This window comes from Pan troglodytes, chromosome 8 (genome assembly GCF_028858775.2).
Source record: "Pan troglodytes isolate AG18354 chromosome 8, NHGRI_mPanTro3-v2.0_pri, whole genome shotgun sequence".
NCBI lineage: Eukaryota > Metazoa > Chordata > Mammalia > Primates > Hominidae > Pan > Pan troglodytes.
The window spans coordinates 130,143,258-130,161,077 of NC_072406.2; the positions used below are offsets into that span (position 1 = coordinate 130,143,258).

General features: G+C 36.8%; 2 protein-coding genes across 7 annotated transcripts in view; one reads left to right on the plus strand and one right to left on the minus strand.

The window, feature by feature from the left end:
- The window catches only part of RAB11FIP2 (RAB11 family interacting protein 2), a 41,881-nt gene extending 30,517 nt beyond the window's left edge, over window positions 1-11,364 (minus strand). For both annotated transcript variants that reach the window (XM_001152274.7, XM_003951767.6), the window contains exons 1-3: window positions 10,347-11,364; window positions 4,663-5,105; window positions 3,514-3,982 (exon numbers count right to left, since the gene is read on the minus strand). In XM_001152274.7, the coding sequence (XP_001152274.1) occupies window positions 3,514-3,982; window positions 4,663-5,105; window positions 10,347-10,699 (1,265 nt within the window). In that variant the 5' untranslated portion in view covers window positions 10,700-11,364. The remainder of the gene's footprint in view (window positions 1-3,513; window positions 3,983-4,662; window positions 5,106-10,346) is intronic.
- An 89-nt stretch (window positions 11,365-11,453) lies between these two features.
- LOC743191 (protein CASC2, isoforms 1/2) overlaps window positions 11,454-17,820 on the plus strand; it is a 165,019-nt gene continuing 158,652 nt past the window's right edge. For 4 of the 5 annotated variants that reach the window (XR_010147025.1, XR_008537486.2, XM_003951763.6 and 1 more), the window contains exons 1-3: window positions 11,454-11,639; window positions 14,066-14,171; window positions 16,675-16,740. Coding sequence is in view for 2 of the 5 variants with exons in the window: in XM_003951763.6 (XP_003951812.1) it covers window positions 11,556-11,639; window positions 14,066-14,171; window positions 16,675-16,715 (231 nt within the window). In the remaining 3 variants the exon portion in view is untranslated. The remainder of the gene's footprint in view (window positions 11,640-14,065; window positions 14,172-16,674; window positions 16,741-17,820) is intronic. The other variant, XR_010147026.1, reaches the window with a different exon arrangement.

Sequence of the window (17,820 nt, forward strand, 5' to 3'; positions counted from 1 at the left end):
AAGATCTTCACAGCCCACGCAAGCAGGGCTGGAAGTAGGAGGCTAACGGAATGAGAGTAGCATTTCAGGAAACTGCTATACTGTGTGCATTAGGAAACTGGTTTGCTACACTGTGTGCATTAAGAAACTGGTCTGCTATACTGTGTGCGTTTATTCAAAATATCTAATACCTGCTACCTACCAAGCATCACGCTGGAGACTAAGGGCAAAAAGAGGAATGAAATGCAGACCCTGCTATCAAACTCTTCATGGTAGTGGGCAAAAAAAGTGAGACTAAGCTATTAGTGAACAATGCCATGCCCACAGAAGACAAGACTTACGTAAGAAAATGCTGCAGCACAGGGAACAACTACCCCTCCCTACAAGAACAGGAAATGCTTCAAAGAAATAGGGGCATGTAAGAGACTGCAAATTAGTAACTTTGGGGAAAAGTGTTTCAAAGAGCCCTGCTCTTTGCTGAAGTAACCCAAGATAATGCCTAATTTCCTCTATCAGTTTTATGTAAAACTATGGGACCTATTCCAAGGACAGGATCAAAATGTGGTATTTTTTGTGGTTTCCAAAGTGCTTTCTTCAGGCGGACTTTACTTAACACTAAGGAATAAAAAGTCTAACTTCTAAAAAAAGTGTGCCTTAGTACATTTTAAAATTTTGGGCATAAAGAAAATTCTCCAGTTTTAATAATATACATTATTCAACCAGAGGGTAACAATATGGTTCCTAGGTACCAGCAATCACAAGTGAGCCAGTTCACTCACCAAGAAGAAAATGCAGTTCCATGGCTATGTATTTTACCCTTAACCTTGTTCAGCATTCTCACAAACACTGGCCACAAGAGTCCAGGAAACTGTAAATAGGTCTATTTAGCACTCCTGAAAAAAATTCACAGCACGTGTCTTAATAATGTGAGCCCATAGCTCCAAAAGTGCATTCGGTTAGGATGTTAATGTGAGAAATTTAAAATGTCGCAGATAGCTGAGGGTTGATACTGGGAGGAAAAATAGAACTATACTGTTACATAAAGACAACACTACCTTGGCAATATCCTCCCAAATTCCACTCAAGATAAAGCTGCTTGCCAAAAGTGTGAACTGCACACTCTTCTTGGGTCTATTTATATTCAATTCTTCTTTTTTATAAGATTAACTAGAACTACCCCTTTACTGCAAATGTTTTACATTTACCACACGGATGGTTTGTGATGCAAAAAGAATAACTTCCTAGGAATCCACAAATGTTCTGTCCTCATATCTGGCATCTCATAAATATGAAGAAGAGAAAGTCATAAAATGAAAAACAACTATTTTTTTTTACATACTTGCAATCATTTCATACATCATAAAACAGCTCTAATTTTGCTAGAAACAGCCAATAATAATAAAGTAACTGAAAACAAAGCCTGGATGTGTCAAAATGCCACAAGCACTTTTAAAACCCGTAACAGCCCACATAAACAACTCAAATACAGGGCAATTAAAGATTTGCAAATACTCAATAAGCTTTTTTTTCCATATGCACCCATAATGTAAAAACATTATTTTCCTACCATTTTCCATTTTCTTGCTTTTCTTTTGACTCTAAAATTAGCTAAATTGCCCCATCTCCAAGTTATCTCAGACAGTTGTTTCCAACAACCTTCTGTAAAAAAAAGTTTAGTAAAGAGGGAAAGAAGCAAATATATTTCTATTTACCCATATAAGATTTAATGTAATATGTGAAGTACAGTATGTAAAATACCAAAATATTTTTGAATGGCATATCAAAACTATAAACTCTTCAATAAAATATTGATACCATATGATAAAAATGTTATTTTTCTGGAGTATGGTTTATAAACAGAACAGAATACTCTTTTAAACCATGGCAAATATCCATTTATAGGTAAAAGAAAACAAAAAAAGTACACTTCACTTTGAAAATTTAAATGCAAATTTTTAAAATATCATGGAAGATACATAAGAGAGGTGAGAGGGCACAGCCTAAAAGTGATTGATTGTTAATACTCTATTTGCTGTTTCTAGTGGGACAAAACAAAGCACTGTTTTTTAGTAAAATATAACATGACGATACATCAAACATAATTGTAGTCACCATTTATGGATTCCCTATTTGGGGCCTGGCTTTGTATTATGTACTTTCATTTATCCTCACCGAATCCTATCAAGTGGGATTATTTTCCTTGTTTCAAAGATGGAGATACTGAGGTTTATGGAGGTCATAGCACTTCTAAGCCAGTATTCCCATTCAGGTCTGTACACTCTATATTACTGTCTTGAAGAAAATCTTCTATTACGTGGTAAACACTCTAGCATGCTCTTCCAAGATAATTACAGTCATCTCTCAGTATCTGAGAGAGATTGGTTCCAGGACTCCAAGGATACCAAAATCCAGGGATATTCAAGTCCCCTATACAAAATGGTACAGTATTTGCACATATACGCAACCTCCCATATATTTTAAATTATCTCTAGATTACTTATAATACCTAATACAATGTAAACCAATGTAAACAGTTGTTACACTGTACTGTTTTTTAAATCTGCATTATTTTTTCATTACTATATTGTTATTTCTTATTTATTTTTTAAAATATTTTCACTCCATGGTTGATTGAATCCAAAAATGCAGAACTTGCAAATATGGGGGGCCAACTATACTTAAGATGGGAATAAATTTATCTTTTCTTTGCTTGAGGTTTCCTTAATCAGCTATTTCATCGTTTACTTCTGTAAAATCCATAACCATATTTAAATTTATTCCTTAGCATATCTACACTTATATCTATATATGTAGATATAAATTTATATAGATATAGATTTAAATGTAGATATATAGATATAATTTAGATATACTAAGGAATAAGAAAAGCACCATTATATATATAACTGAAAACTCAAAGTTGGAAAATCCAATCTTTCTCATGAGTGATTATTTCTGACTATAAATCATCATATAGATCCCTTGGGTATACCTACAGAACCCATGAGGGTTACTGAATGCCAATAACAAGCATTCTCAAATAAAAACCACTTCTAAATAGCCATTTAATAAGGATAATTAACATCTATTAGGAAAGCCATTAATACTGAAGCTGGCGTTTTTTAAAGAATAGCACATGGGCTGCTGTTGGTCCTTTCCAGGTAGCCCATGAACGAATCCCTAGAAACGTTATCACCTAAATTTCTGGCTTGAACTAACACTCACTGGCAATTCACTCTCGCCATGTCTCATCACAAGCCATGTTGTTTTCTAAGTTTTGGTGAATTTCTGGCTCACATAAGTGGAAGTAGACCAGGATAGAGAATAAGAGTCTTTTATCTTCTTAAGATAAAAAAGTTCAGTTCCAAAAATATATGCAACATTGCCTGGCTCTATAATTTAATTATACAAATAAAAATGTTTTTCAAATAAAATAAAATGACTTGAAAATATTCTAGCATTTAAAAGAAATATTTGATACTTTCAAGTACAAGATTTTCCCAAATAGTAGAACTTCCCCCATATTAAGCTTACCTTGAAGATGGCATTATATTTGAAGCCCTGAATTTTGCTGTAAATGGATTGGTTGACTCATAATCAAAATAGTCCTGGCGATTTTCACTAAATGCATTAGGTGATTTCAAGTCACAAGGGCTATCAGATCCCCCATTGTTAAGTTTATCAGATCTTCTGCTATCTTTTTTTCCAGTCACTCTTTCAAACAGGCTAACTTTCTCCCTTTTCTCTCTTTTATTTTCTTTTCTTATTTCAATTGGTTTTGAAAATAAATTCATGCTGCTGTCCCATGTTTCGCTGCTTTCTTCAAATGGATTTTTCTTCCTTGGCAGTGTTGCAAATTTTTGGGGTAATGAAGCAGTCACATTTGTAAATGGGTCATTTTGTCTTCCGAAACACAATTCACCTTCATCCACAATGCTGTCAGGTTGGTTCATTTTAGAAGTATCAAAGCTTAATGTTCTTCTGTGTGGAGATTTGAGACTTCCTACAAACAATTTTGTAGTTAGTACATAATCAGTGACACATTACATCACACTATTTGACACAGTCTGTGTGCATTCTGCTGCTTTTAGAATGAGAGCAATTAGCCACTTAAATGTATTAACCTTCAAAAAATCAAGGAAACAATCTTAAAATGCTAAGGTGTAGCAGTCTGAAGCATCGAGGCTGATAACAACTAGCATATTGCTAGACCATTAGTAATGTATTCAGCTCACAATCATATAAACTATGATGTCAAAACTAGAGGTTCTGGTTGGCATGATAATGTTAAAAATTCTCAGAGACTTTCATTAGCATTAAATTTACTTTCTTACTTCTGAACATAAAAGTTTTCTTCTAAGGACTTTATGATGAAATGGAACATTCATTTATGCTCAGGGTTTTTAGACAGCAGAAACAGCAGTAAAACAGGCAGCCAGGCCATAAAAGGAAACTGGCACTCATTTTATTATCATCTAATAATATAAATACAAATGCAGACAAGCTCTGCCTTCAAGGAACTTACCAATTTGAGGTATAGTAGGTACTCAATATTTGATGAATGACAAAATTTGGAAAATACTACAAAGCAACTGCTATTTTGATTTACTAAATTTAGAAATTAAACTTTAAAAACTAAAAGGGTAGTTCAGACCAATGAGGACACAAGAAAGTGGCACTTACCACTTTCTGGAACTGTTCCAAAGGAATCTAACTGGTGTCCGAGAAGATGTGTTTGACCTGTGGTGCCAGCCTTCAGTTTCTCAGAAGACATATGGGACCCAGATAAATCAGACATTGAATGCGCTGACGAGAGTCGCTGAGGACCCAAAAGAAAAGGCTTTTTTGGTTTGGATTTCATCTGTATTTCACCACTTGAAAATTCACTATTGGCGTCGGGCATGTGAGTACTTGGAATGATTGCAGAAGACGTATCAGAAAATGTTCCATCATTTTTTCTACCCTTCATCTTATCTTTTAACTTTGCAAAAGGAGATCTGGTTTTGTCCTTCATTGATAAGTCAAACATACTTGCGGTCATATTGTTCCTCATAAACTGAATATTGACCTTTATCTCACCCCTGTTTTTGATTCGTTTTCCTTGTTTGGATTCTAATCTAAACCACCTTAAAGAGAAGAAAAAAAAATTGGCTGTAACACAGAGAGAGGATACTGAGTTCTGTTACATACAAATAGCCTTTTAGGTAAAGTAACTATACATCAAGGCAACCTAAGCTCTGAATAAGAATCTGTCAGCCACAGTATTTCGGGCTTTACTTATTATTTAGTTTAAAAAACTGATCATTGTCTCTGTGATGTAACATATACTGAAGGAATGAATAGGTCTTTGGCAAGTTTGAAAATGTTTTTAGATAATCTTTTCTTTTGTGATTTGAAAATCACTCATCATCAAAAATTCTTATCAATGCTAGAAGTTTTCCATATGGGATTAAGTGTTGCTCATGGCCTAAGGACATTTTTTTTTAACATTAAAAGACATTGAGGCAGAGATTTTGAAAGAATTCACCAATACAAATTATTTTTGAGCATTATAAAATGAATACTCATGACATTTTAATACAATAATAAATACCTGGCCCCATCCCAAAATATTACTTATGTAAAAGTAGCAAAAGAGTTTTGTTAACATTGGAGATCATTGCATATAGCTTGCTAATCATTAAAACAGCATATGATGTCATTTAGATTGATATAAAATGAATCAAAGCCTATTCCTGAATAAAATATGCAAAAAATAAGTAAAATGCAAGAAGTGACAAAAAATAAATCTTGTGAAGTTTTCAAAAGGAAAAAAAAAACCTAAAATGCTTCTTGTTTGAATCTATTTGCTTCATTTTACTATTGCTACTGTGACAATACCAAATAAAAATTATTTTGTAAATGAAGCCAAATCTTATGTTTAGTCCCTTCAATGTATGGCACTATCTGTATTTAAATGATATACAAGAAGCAATATTTTGGTTTTATAGTATTTTTATCCATGAGAAATTCTCCAGTTGGCCATGTCACAAGTGGTCATTCTATGGGAAAACAGCCAAAAAAAACTACAAAATCAAGCCTGAAAGAGTTTCTACAATGTTTTCACGTAACTTAGCAATGAGGCATAATATCCATTCCTGCACACAGGTTATTATTTAAATATAGCTCTAATCGAGTGTAACAAATTTTCTTAGCTACAAAGGAACTCTGATCTAATTTTACATTAGTTCTTTCTCTCATTGTTACCAACTGGATATGCCAGGAGAAGATTACATTTACTGTATATCAAGTTGAAATACTGGCACATGATATAAATACCAGCTACATCTTTGCACGTAACATGGAAGAAAAATATTTTCTTGATTAACTAAATTGGAGCTATTCAATCAATTCAGATATAGTTGCATCAAAACTAGCCATTTCTTAGAATATCAATATTTTAAAATACCATTAGCCTGAGACCTTAAACTGAGAAAATCCCTTATATAAGGCAAATGGTAAAATCTGAAGAAACAGGGGCTAGAAATAAGAAATGACAGCGATTTCTGTGAAATAGACAACCTTAAATAACATACAATTGAGCACTCGAAAAGCCTGGAAATGAAGCAGATTATATACCCAGTTAACTCAAAGTTTTGGAAAACAGAGCTATTTTCAATAGGGAGAGAAACACATCTGACGAACAGTATCTCAGAAATACTCTGTAGTACCCCAGGCTTTATAGAATGTAGGTGAATATACTTTGCGAAAAATGTACCAAAAATTTGCAAACAAAAACGAGCACGTATGTAACAAATCAAAGCAAATATGAGTAAAAAAAAATTAATTACCCCCAAAATGGAACGGGGTGGGGGTAGTGGAAATTCACAGACTTTTAGAGATAAGACCAATAAATCATCTACTTTAACATCTTCATTTCATAGATGAGGAAATTGAGGCACAAGGAATGATATGTAACTTCCCAATGTCAGATTAAAGTCAATAAAGAAAAAAATCTAAAGTTGATGAATAACATCTGCAGGAAAATAGAAGCTCTTTCTTATCTGATGAACCACATATGTTAATAAGGTTAACCACATGGCTGGCACATACTGCAGGACACTGTATTTAATAAGGAGACATGAGAGCTGAAGAGAAAGACAATGCAAATTTTCTACTGCTAGAGTATAAGCTCCTGGAAGGCAGTCTGCCTTGCATTAAATGTTTATTCAATTTTTATTTCTAGAACTATATTCTTACAAGTAAGCTACAACTGTGTGTGTGTGTGTATGTGTTTACATTGTCTTGTTTTTTTAGTAGGAAACTGTAAAGATCTATGTAAACCTGAATAAAGCAAATCAGTATTTGACTACAAACTGTAAATACACTATAATGTCCATTCCCCACCCCCCAAAAAAAACTGCAAAGAACTTTTACAAATATACTCATTGAAAATGTAGCAATGACAAATAACTTTAGTTGCTTTGTTTTGAAAATGACATAATAGGGAAGTCTTAATGAGATCTTCAAGAATCATTTCAGAGATAGCATTTGTTTTTCCAGTCTTCAGAAAGATAAAATGAAGACACAGCATTTGGAGCTTACTGGATTAGCTGACTTTTTTTCACCTCTGGAGTACTGGATTTAAACTGTACATGGCCTCTGTTCAATTTTTAGTGGGCACAGGTCCATGTTCAAAAACCAGCACACATATGGGAACTATTCCCAAGCAATTGGTGCTGTGTGGTCAGAAATGGGACAAAATTGGCAGTAAGGGTGCCAGAGGCCAGGACACAGGTGCACCGCTGAGACACACACACGTCCTAAAATCTGCATATGTTTGAGTCACATCTAACTCTACAGACTCTGGTTGTTATTACTTTTCATGAGCATTAAAAAAAAAAGTCAACATCAGCTACTTCTATTGTAAAAAATCAATGGATATTACACAACAGCATCAATGATTTTAACATTCTATTACTAAATATTGTATTATTTCTTTAAATCTCATGCCAGAACCAACCCAGACATCCTCTAAAGGAGGAGATACAGAAGTTCTCTTCCCAGGCCCACTCAAAGGGTTCTGGCTCAGACCCTTTTTCCCCATTCCTTAAGAGAGAAAAAAGACATATATTTTCAAGGTAAGAAAATAAGTAAAGTAATAATTTTAGTTGTCATCCTTCTTTATCTATCATGACACAACTGGAAGACAAGCTGTAAATATATGTCTTCAGTGTCAAAATGTAAAAAGTGTCACACCCAGCAGTTTCATAGGACTTCTAAGTCAGCTGGTAGTCCTCATCACTCGAAACAGTTTTCTAAAAAGCACTTGGGAATATGCTGAAAAAGTTTAGCAATGTGCAGAATATTAAATATCTTTCTTGCAATATACCAGCGGCTCAAGTCTGTCTCTTACTGGGCCACAGGTACAGCTGTGCTAGAAAAGGAAGCTATTAAATATATTAAAAAACTAGAAATATTACCAATAAAGATATCTCATCAAATACATGGTCCCCATTTATCCACAAATAAAATGTTAAGGGTTTAGCAACATATGAAAATCACTTTGAATGCAATAACATCACAAACCCTGTTGATAACATTTAAAAGCATTTTACCCCTAAAGTTCTAATCAATTTTATATAATAGCCAGTAGAGAATTTCTATAAGGAGAGACCATAATATTAGAGTATTGCTCACACCAAATGTATTGTAACTGTGATGTTGCCCAGGACTAGGAGTAAAACAAGAAAAAATTGTAAAAGGTTATTTCATCCTCAGACTCCTTGGGTTCACATTTGGTCCTACTTTCACTAGGAAAAGTTATGTTTCAGAGAAGGCCTGAAATACATGATCCATGAATATTAAAGTACTATAAATGAAGTGAGGAATTTGAAGGTGCAATATACTTAATAGTTTACATTCAAAACACGTTAAATATTTACTAAGTGTCACCCAAAATTGGCAATTTGAAACAGATTATTTGGTAATTATCCATTTTTCACTTTCAATTTGATAAAGAATCCCTCGGAGGAAACTGAATGCCACTCTTTAGGTATCAAATAATTTTATTATTCAAATCATTGATATATATTAAACTTCACACTTAACTTTTTCTCTCCTTCTAAAATATTTTCATCTCAATTAAATGGTACCATTTTTCCTCCTGCATTCCTAGTATTTCTGATCTCTCTACACTTTTACTCCACATATATTAAATCTTAGGTTAAGACCTGATTTAAAATGAAACAAAAAAACTCCAATCAAGAGAAGCCTGAGAGTAGAAATGTACAGAAAAGAACAAGAGAGAGTCGTTTTAAAATGTAAAGAATTAACATCAACTTCAAGAAAAATATCATTGTAAGAAAGTTTTTTAAAGAGTAAATAAATTCAGTTATAACTGAACAAAACACCAACACTATTTTGGAAATGGAAAGTCCTCTTAGAAGTTCAACCAGTATTTTTCTCCCACTAATTTCATTAATATAATGTCCTTTTAAGTTTATGGAAGGGGTGAGTATACCTATCTCTAAAAACATATTTTTTTTCAATTTAAGACACAATATCCTAGTGTTAATTTATATTATGATTTTTTAAATTAAAATATATCTAACTCAAGCTCAAAAGTCATACTGAAAAGACCACTGAAGATGTTATCAAATCATTTCATCACAAAAATTTATCATTCTCTCCATCCTACAGCATTTAATATGGTCTAAACACAATAGCTTTGGAAAACCAATTCTGAATACAATAACTCTGATGTAATTGCAAATTCAAAGGAAAATGTAAGTGCATTCGAAGTTGAGGATGTCTGTACATACTTTTAAAACTTTTTTTTTTTCTAACAGGTATAGACTCCCATCAAGGCGCACCGACCCTGAAAAATGGCTGAGCTAAAATAAAAGCTGTGTTTATAACGTTGAAACGAAATACTGAGTTCTAAATCTGGTGATTTATCTTTTGACAGCTACAAAGTGCGACACATCAACATTACATTGCCAGATTTAATTTCTCATCTTCCATTTCATTGATAATTGTAAGGTTTAAAATCCATAACAATTTATATGAAGTTCTAGTTGGTCAATACTGTGATCCAGTCCTCTTATACTGAAACAATGTTAACTTACTTAAAATCCACCACAAAATATTCAATTATTTGACAGATGTTTAACAGAAAGAATAAGGGATCATTAATGATTCCATTTAAAAAATATTTCATCACGAGTGCTACTTTTACTTCAGATTCATGCAAATATGGTGCTTAAAACTGGATCATATTTCAATCCAAAAACCAACGCCCGAAGTATACGGATAATTTCCAAGAACAGAAAAACCATAAATAAGACATAAACTCCCCCAAATTCAAAATAAATTACATAACTTACTCTGTTTTCCTTCTTTGTTTGTCCTCAAAGATGTCATTGAGATTGATTGCCACCTGCCCTAAAAATTTATCCAGACCCACCAGGGACCTGTGCATAACTATAAGGAAAAGAATGTATTTCTCTGGACTTCCCTGCATTAGCAATCCAGGTAGCTCGAAAGAGGCCTCCTCCTTCCAAACTGGCTCAAGGGTTTTCTCAGCTACAGAGGTGGAGTACTTTTCCTTGCCCAGCTGAATTATAGTGTATGTGTCATTGGTACCACTTTTGCCTTTTGGCTTCAGATCTTTGGCTTGGAGCACTGTGACCTGCACGTGGGTTGGAAACCACTTTTGGGCTTGCTCGGACAGCATCATCCTGTCCTGTTTCTCTGCCCCCGAGTTCACTAGCACAGGCAGTGCCCCTCCCGGAGGGAGAGCCTAATTCCTTAATCACTGCATCCTAAGGACACTTAACGGAAACAGGCAGGCTCAGGGCTCCCCGACTTCCCTATGGCTGATGTCAAAACGCCTCGCGGGGGCAGCCCAGGGGCACGGCCGCTCCGGGGGTCCCCTTTCGTCTGGAGAAACACAGAGGCCCACCATCACCTGGCCGCGCCGTGCAGGCCTCTGCGCGGACCCCCGCCCCTGTCTCCACCTTCCCCAGGCCTGCGGGCACGTGAGGCCTGGCCACCTGGACCCGGGCGGAGGGCTGCGGGGGTGAAGGGAGCCTCCCGCCCCAATTCTGCACCCCTGGCCTCCCGCCTGCCTCCTTGCGGCCGAGCAGCCTCCGCTGCCTCCGCGCCTCCCGCCCGCCCGGCGTTCGTCCGCAGGCCCGGCCCGGCTCCTCCTCCCGACCCCGGTAATACGAACCGCCGGCGGCTAACGCGGCCTCGCTCCCTCTCGCAAACCTCTCCCGCCTCCTCCTCCCCCTCGCCTCAGCTCCTCCTCTCGGGCGGGAGCGGGTAGCCAGGGGTGGAGTGGAGGAGGGCGGGGAACGCGGCCGCCCCGGCGCCGGCGGGACGTGGGGCGGTCCGCGGGCTGCAGGGCTGCGGGCGCTTGGTTCGGCCTGGCCCGGCCGGCGGCTCCTAACACCGGGCGGGCGGCTGCGGCGGCACTTCCGGGTTGGCCTTCTCCATGTTGGTCTCGGGAACGTGACGGGGCGGGGCCTCGAGGCCAGGGGTCAGCGCCTCCCTGGTTGCCGTGGCGACTGGAGGCGCGCGACGCGGGCGCAATGGCGGGGACCGGGGGCTTGATGCTGCTTGGGCCTGGCCCAGTGGCGGGTCCTAGGGACGTGGGTACCTGCAGAGGCCGGCAGGTGAGCCCTGGGGAGGGCTGGGGACCGCTCGTGAGAGGAGGTCATCAAAGACCCGGAGACGCCCCTAACTAGGGCGTCTTTGAGGGCAGGGGATCTGTTTTCGCTGTGTCTTGGATGCCCAGTGCCTGGCACGAGCAGGTCCATAAATGGTGTTGGAACGAATCAGGCCTCTTCACTGACCGAAAGGAAACTTTTCTCCAATCTCCTATCCACCCTTCTCTTTTTGAAAAGTCCGTAAATTGACTGAAAATGACATCCCCCACCCAGACGAAGGGCGATAGGGAAGCAAATAGTTTCCAAAACTAACACAGGGAGTAGAGATGTAGGGAGGCACTGGGCTGGCATCAGAAGACCTGGTTCCGGCCGCGCCTCTGCCGCTATCAGTGTGTGTGACCTTGGCCGAGTCATTTCACTTCCATGAGCCTCAGTGTTTTCACGAGTAAAAAAGCCAGTTCTACCTCATGTCTAAGACTCCATCACGACTCTATGGGCTCGACGTCAAAAGGACCCCCGTGGGGACTCACACTGTGGTAGACTGTGCAGATCATGTGGAGACCATGCCCCAAACACGGGTTTCGAGTTTCAGGAGATAATACATGTGCCTTTCCTAGCACAATGCGGCACATAAATCTCCTTTTGCCCCTCTATTTCTCAATTGGAAGAGACGCTTATGTACTAGCCCTATTGCTGTTAATTCTGTTCGTGTCTTACCTTCCCAAGGAAATTCTAAGTTTTGGGACTGCCTTGTCTATCATGCAGTCCCTTCATAGTGGCTAGCATGCAGCAGACAATTTACTGAATTACTTAATGCCTTTTTTCCCTTTACAAGACTAATTTTGAGAGTAAAACAATATGATACATGTAAATGCACGTTTTTTAACTTAAATGGCCATAAACATGTAAAGTATCGTGTTTATTATTTTCAAGCAAGGTTTAAAACTTCTCATTCAAGGCAGAATTTTTCATCCCTGGGAGACAGTGTATGAGAAGGCCATGTGTGGAAAACAGAACAAAATCATCATACTGCGAATATAGCATCTGGATCCCAGAGTGCACAGTTGTCAACTTTAAAGAAAAATATTCTTAGGGATTTTTAAACAGTACGTTGGAACAGTCAATGGTGGAATTTCACCAGGATCTCTAAGGAGAAATAATTTGACACCTGAAACTTACAAAAACCAAATAAACATCATGAAATCAAATTTAATTAAGTTTAGAGTTCTTATACATTTTTAAAAGTCTTCATGTCTCTATTAAAGGTTGTAATTAAACAATAGAAAATTAATTATAATAGTGGATGTGTATTTCTGAAGAGCTTAAATTGTTTGGTAAGCTTTATTAATGATTATAAACTTGTTTACAAATATAATTTCACTCATCTCTGAAATATAGCCATCTCTAGGGTAGAAGTTGGCAGCAGTAGTTCACAGCAACTCAATAACATACTCCAACGCAACTCAGAGAATACGCTAAAGGCAAGAGCTGAGCAATTGGAATTACTAACCTCTCTTTCTGTAGCACCTAAATTTCTTTTGAGTTTTCCCAACACCTGGCTAGAGCCAAAATTATTTAGTTTTACTGGTGAAATCAGAAATTATGACTTAAAATTTCTTAAGCCAGCATAAGAAAATAACATATTTTTGCCCCCGGGGAAAGCAAATAAACAAACAAACCAAATGAGCTAAATAGAATCTGGGATTGCATTATAATAAGGAAATGACTTCCTATAGAATGTTTTCCTTTTTTGATTATATTAAGAGAATAAAAATATGACAGTGGAGTCAAAGATATGGTTGGCTTATAGTGAAAAATAATGGCAATTACATAAGATCTGGGATCAAAGTGCTTCTCCCAAAATGTTTATTGTTTTACAGTTTTAAAAATTCTTTTGACTAATTCTAAGATATACATGGACAACAATTTAAAAAGGAAAGGATTGCGTGTGTAAGGACAACATACCAGAATTGAAGAGAGTCACTTTTTAAAAAATTATCCTATGACTAATGATACATCCGGAAATGTTTGGTACAATTCCAAAATCGAAGTCTTGGGAAAATAATGTATTTTAGAAGGAAAATGCTGAACATTCTAATTTTAAACTGTTAACAATGCCTACAGCAATGAATAAGAATGCTTTGACCAGAAAGTTAAAATAGTCAATATTTATTCCCCATGAGTAGAGGATTTCACAGATGAAAATATTTACTACATGTTGCCCCTTTCAGTCCCATAAAGAATAAGTCCCATAAGGAGACCTATTCCAGACATTGGGGGAGATTTTCCCTTTGGACAAAGGCATCTCTAAAATCACATCTTGCAAATCTGTTGCAGAACAATTATAATGCTCTCATGTTTAAATAGCCCACTGGGTCAAGCGTGTTAATGCTCCCATGTACATTATGTAATGGATATTAATTATTTTCCAGATGGAGATTCAGAAACATAAGGACAACAAGAAACTTCCCCAAGGTATCATTATAGTCTTTAGACTTCAGACACACACCACACCTCAAATATATACACAACTGAAAGGTATGTAAAATTCATATATATGTACATATGACAAAGCCCCAGAGTTATATTGGAGATACATAGATAGATGATAGATAGATAGATAGATAGATAGATAGATAGATAGATCAATCTCCGTGTAATCGGTTGAAAAGTGAAAGAGTATTTGGCAAATTGACTTGAAATTATTATGGCAATGAACTGGCATTTGGGGATTTTTGGTGATTGTTTTGTTTTGTTTTCATCGCTGGACTGATCAGTTTCTCTTCTGGGATTGGGCAGTGTGTGGATACATTTTGTGATGCCCAAGAAGTAACATGGTATGTAGTGTAAAGAGCTCTAGTCAGCAGCCTGGGTCTTAATCCCAGGGCTGCCTATTACTAGCTACATGTCTTTAGGGAAGTCATTTTTCTTCTTTGGGCTGTCTTGTAAAATGAGACTTTTATAGCAGCCACCAAAGGATCCTCTAACATTTAAAGATTCTACATAGTATATCCACAACGCAAAGAAGCAAATTGCATTATAATTATCTAACTGAATTTGGTCAATATACTAAAGCAGATTTCCTTTTTATGTAACATATTAATAAAGAATTCTCTAATTCAGGAGAAAAAATTATTTTTTAAGATGTCCTGACAGCTCTGTCTCCCAAATGAAGGTAATTAATGATCACAGAAAGCAAGTGAATATAAGTTTTATTAATAGGCTCTGCATGAGGCAATTGACACCAACAGCTCAAGATTTGGAAGAAATTGCATGTATGTGCAAGTGGTTTTGAGCAGCCTTGAACTTTTTAATTGTAGTAATAAACATAACTTCTATCTGTATTATTTGTAGCTTTTTTGAACTGTGAAAATATGCTGAGATTGGTAAGAATTTACGGAGCAAAATACACATTTGCATATAAGAAGGTTTTGTATGGGAACATCTTTCAATTTCCTTTTCATAGTATCATAGTATTCCATTGTATAATTTTTATTCCTACAACAAAATGCATATTAATGCATAGAACACGAATTGATTTACTTTAACTGGTATATGGCATTGGGTGAGATGAATAAGCCCCATTTGATCTTTTCTCCTTCCAAAGGACATTTAAGTTATTTCCACTTTTTCAATTATCATAAACAATGCTGCATAAACATCTATATATCTCCTATGCACATATGCAGGGATTTGTTTTGGTAATTGATGATGAAATTATTGGGAGTCTGTGAATGAGAGTATGGAACACCCATGGGTCTGAGTATTAGACTTGAATTCTAATCCTGGTTTTACAAACTAAGGAGTTATAGACCTGGCAAGCCATATTCTGTCTGTGCCTCAGGGACTCCTTCCAAATCCAGAATTCTCAAACTCCTTTTGTTATATTTACTGAGAAGCAGAGATTATTGCTATTGGAAGAAGATTTTGTGACTACTTTGGTATTTGTCTTCAAATTTCAATTGTCTCATCATCATGAGTCTTTCGGAAATCTTCCAGAACATTGCTGCTTCTACAGATTTAGGTGCGGGTTAATAAGGGCTGGAGAGTTTTGATTATTCCTGAAGGCAATGATTAGCAGAGTTATATAAACTTATCATATTTGTACTTTGTAAACATCTGCTAAATTTTTTATGTTCAATTAAAATCCAAGACAGGGATATTTTTTAAACAAAGAATGGGGGATTCAAATTATAATATTTCTAGGACGGCCTGGAATCCATAAAATTTCTGGGATAATATTTCTGGAAATACATTCATTTAGAGAGCATTAAACTGGTGGGCGGATGGCAAAAACATTTTGTGGTGGTGGTTTTTTCCCCCATGTGAGATCTACTGTTCTCTGCCTTTCTACTTATTTGATCTATGTTAAAAAAAGTAAAGGGCTTTTGTTGTGTTTTGTTTTATTTGTTATATTTTGTGTGTTTGATATAAAGCCTGGGGGAAAATGACATTTTGAAAGATAGATCCAACTCTTCTTGTTCCAGGGCCAGATTTTAAACATTTCTCCTAAAGCAACTTTCAACTGACCTGAACAATATTTTAGTCCATCTGGATATCTGATCATAAAAGCACTTTGGGCTTAGAACTGTATGCTTATCTTTTACACATTCTGGGTTAGGTCACCTTCAGTGCACCTATAGGTTGTTGCCAGTATGTATTATAATCATTTTCTGGTTATTGGAATGATCATGGCTGATCTGTACAGCCAAAACTGAGCATAAGATGTTGCTTAGCAATGTATACCTAAAGGAGGTACCTCCTTTCAGGAATTATGTAGTATAGTGGACAGAAATCTTCTGGCTTAAAAAACTAATGTTGTATATGACCTTGAGCAACTTAAAGTCCTCTTCCAGAAAACAGTGAATTTTACATTTCTTCTCTCTCCACACTTGGATCTTGGGTTATCCAGAGTGGCTTCCCAATAGATTCAAATCAATGAGAAAATGCATTTTACTGTTTTTTTTTATCAAGTTTATGCAAGATGAGAAGGTATATGGATTGTGCAATTTGTGCCCATAACTGTGTTCTTTTAACACAGGAAAATTAAGGAAGTTTTTCAAAGAACCCTATTCCGAGTAAGAAATGTGTTGCATGAATTTCTAAGGTAGGTTTTGCCCAGATCACCTTTATAATTTTGATGGTCTTCATTTTCCTTTCTGTCTACACTTGGACATTGGAAAAAAAAATGGAGCAAGCTAGCTTTGTAAAAGTGAAGTCTTCTGAATTAGGCACCTCAGGAATCAAGGGCTTGTAACGCTTTCTGAAACAAGATTTGCTGCAAAGTTCCTTGGATGGAGACACTGAACACTGTTGAGTATTTACCCTGTGGTAGATTTTTGTCCCCGGGCACTAATAACAGTGTGACCTTGGGCAAATTGTGTAAACCTTCCAAATTTAGGTTTCCTCATCTGCAAAGTGGGTTGTTGGGAAGATTAAATAGGGGAATCAGGTAAAAGTGCAGAGAGGGCCTGACACATAGGAAGTGCTCAAAAGATGCTTGTTGCTGTTGGCTTGATGATGTGTCCCTTCTTTTCCAAGTACTTACTTTCCTCCTATCTGAAGGCAAAGGCTACACAGCAATTGGTCTGGACTGTTCCTCACCAAATAATTAAGGATCCTGAGCTGTGGCAGGTGCCCCTGTAACCCAGCAATGGAGACCCTGAGTTATTTTTGTTTCAAGCCAAACTCAATGTTATTGGATACTCTTTTTCTAAACAAAAGTAACATAGAATAAGCCCTTAATAGTATTTCAAACCTTCTTTTAAAATTCAATAATGACTTTCTAGGTATCATTTTAACAACTTTATAAAAATGAATCAGATCCTTGAGTTGAAGAAAAATAACTCCTTACATTATATACCTATACGTAGCAAAATTAGAAATTTATGTAGTAGATCATATACCAGGTAGTATTTTAATATTCTAGATTTTCACTTCAGAGAGAATTATGATAAATTTAAAAACAAAAATATAACGTCCTGTGAATCTTACAACAAACATTCTGCTAACCAGTGTATCCATACTCTCCTTCCCTTTCCTCTCCCTCTCCTCCTTTCCCCTCCCCTTTTCCCCTTTCCCCTCCCTTCCCTTCCCCTTCCCCTTCTCCTTCTTCTCCTTCTCCTCCTTCTTCTCCTTCTCCTTCTCCTCCTTTTCCTTCCTTCCTTCCTTCCTTCCTTCCTTCCTT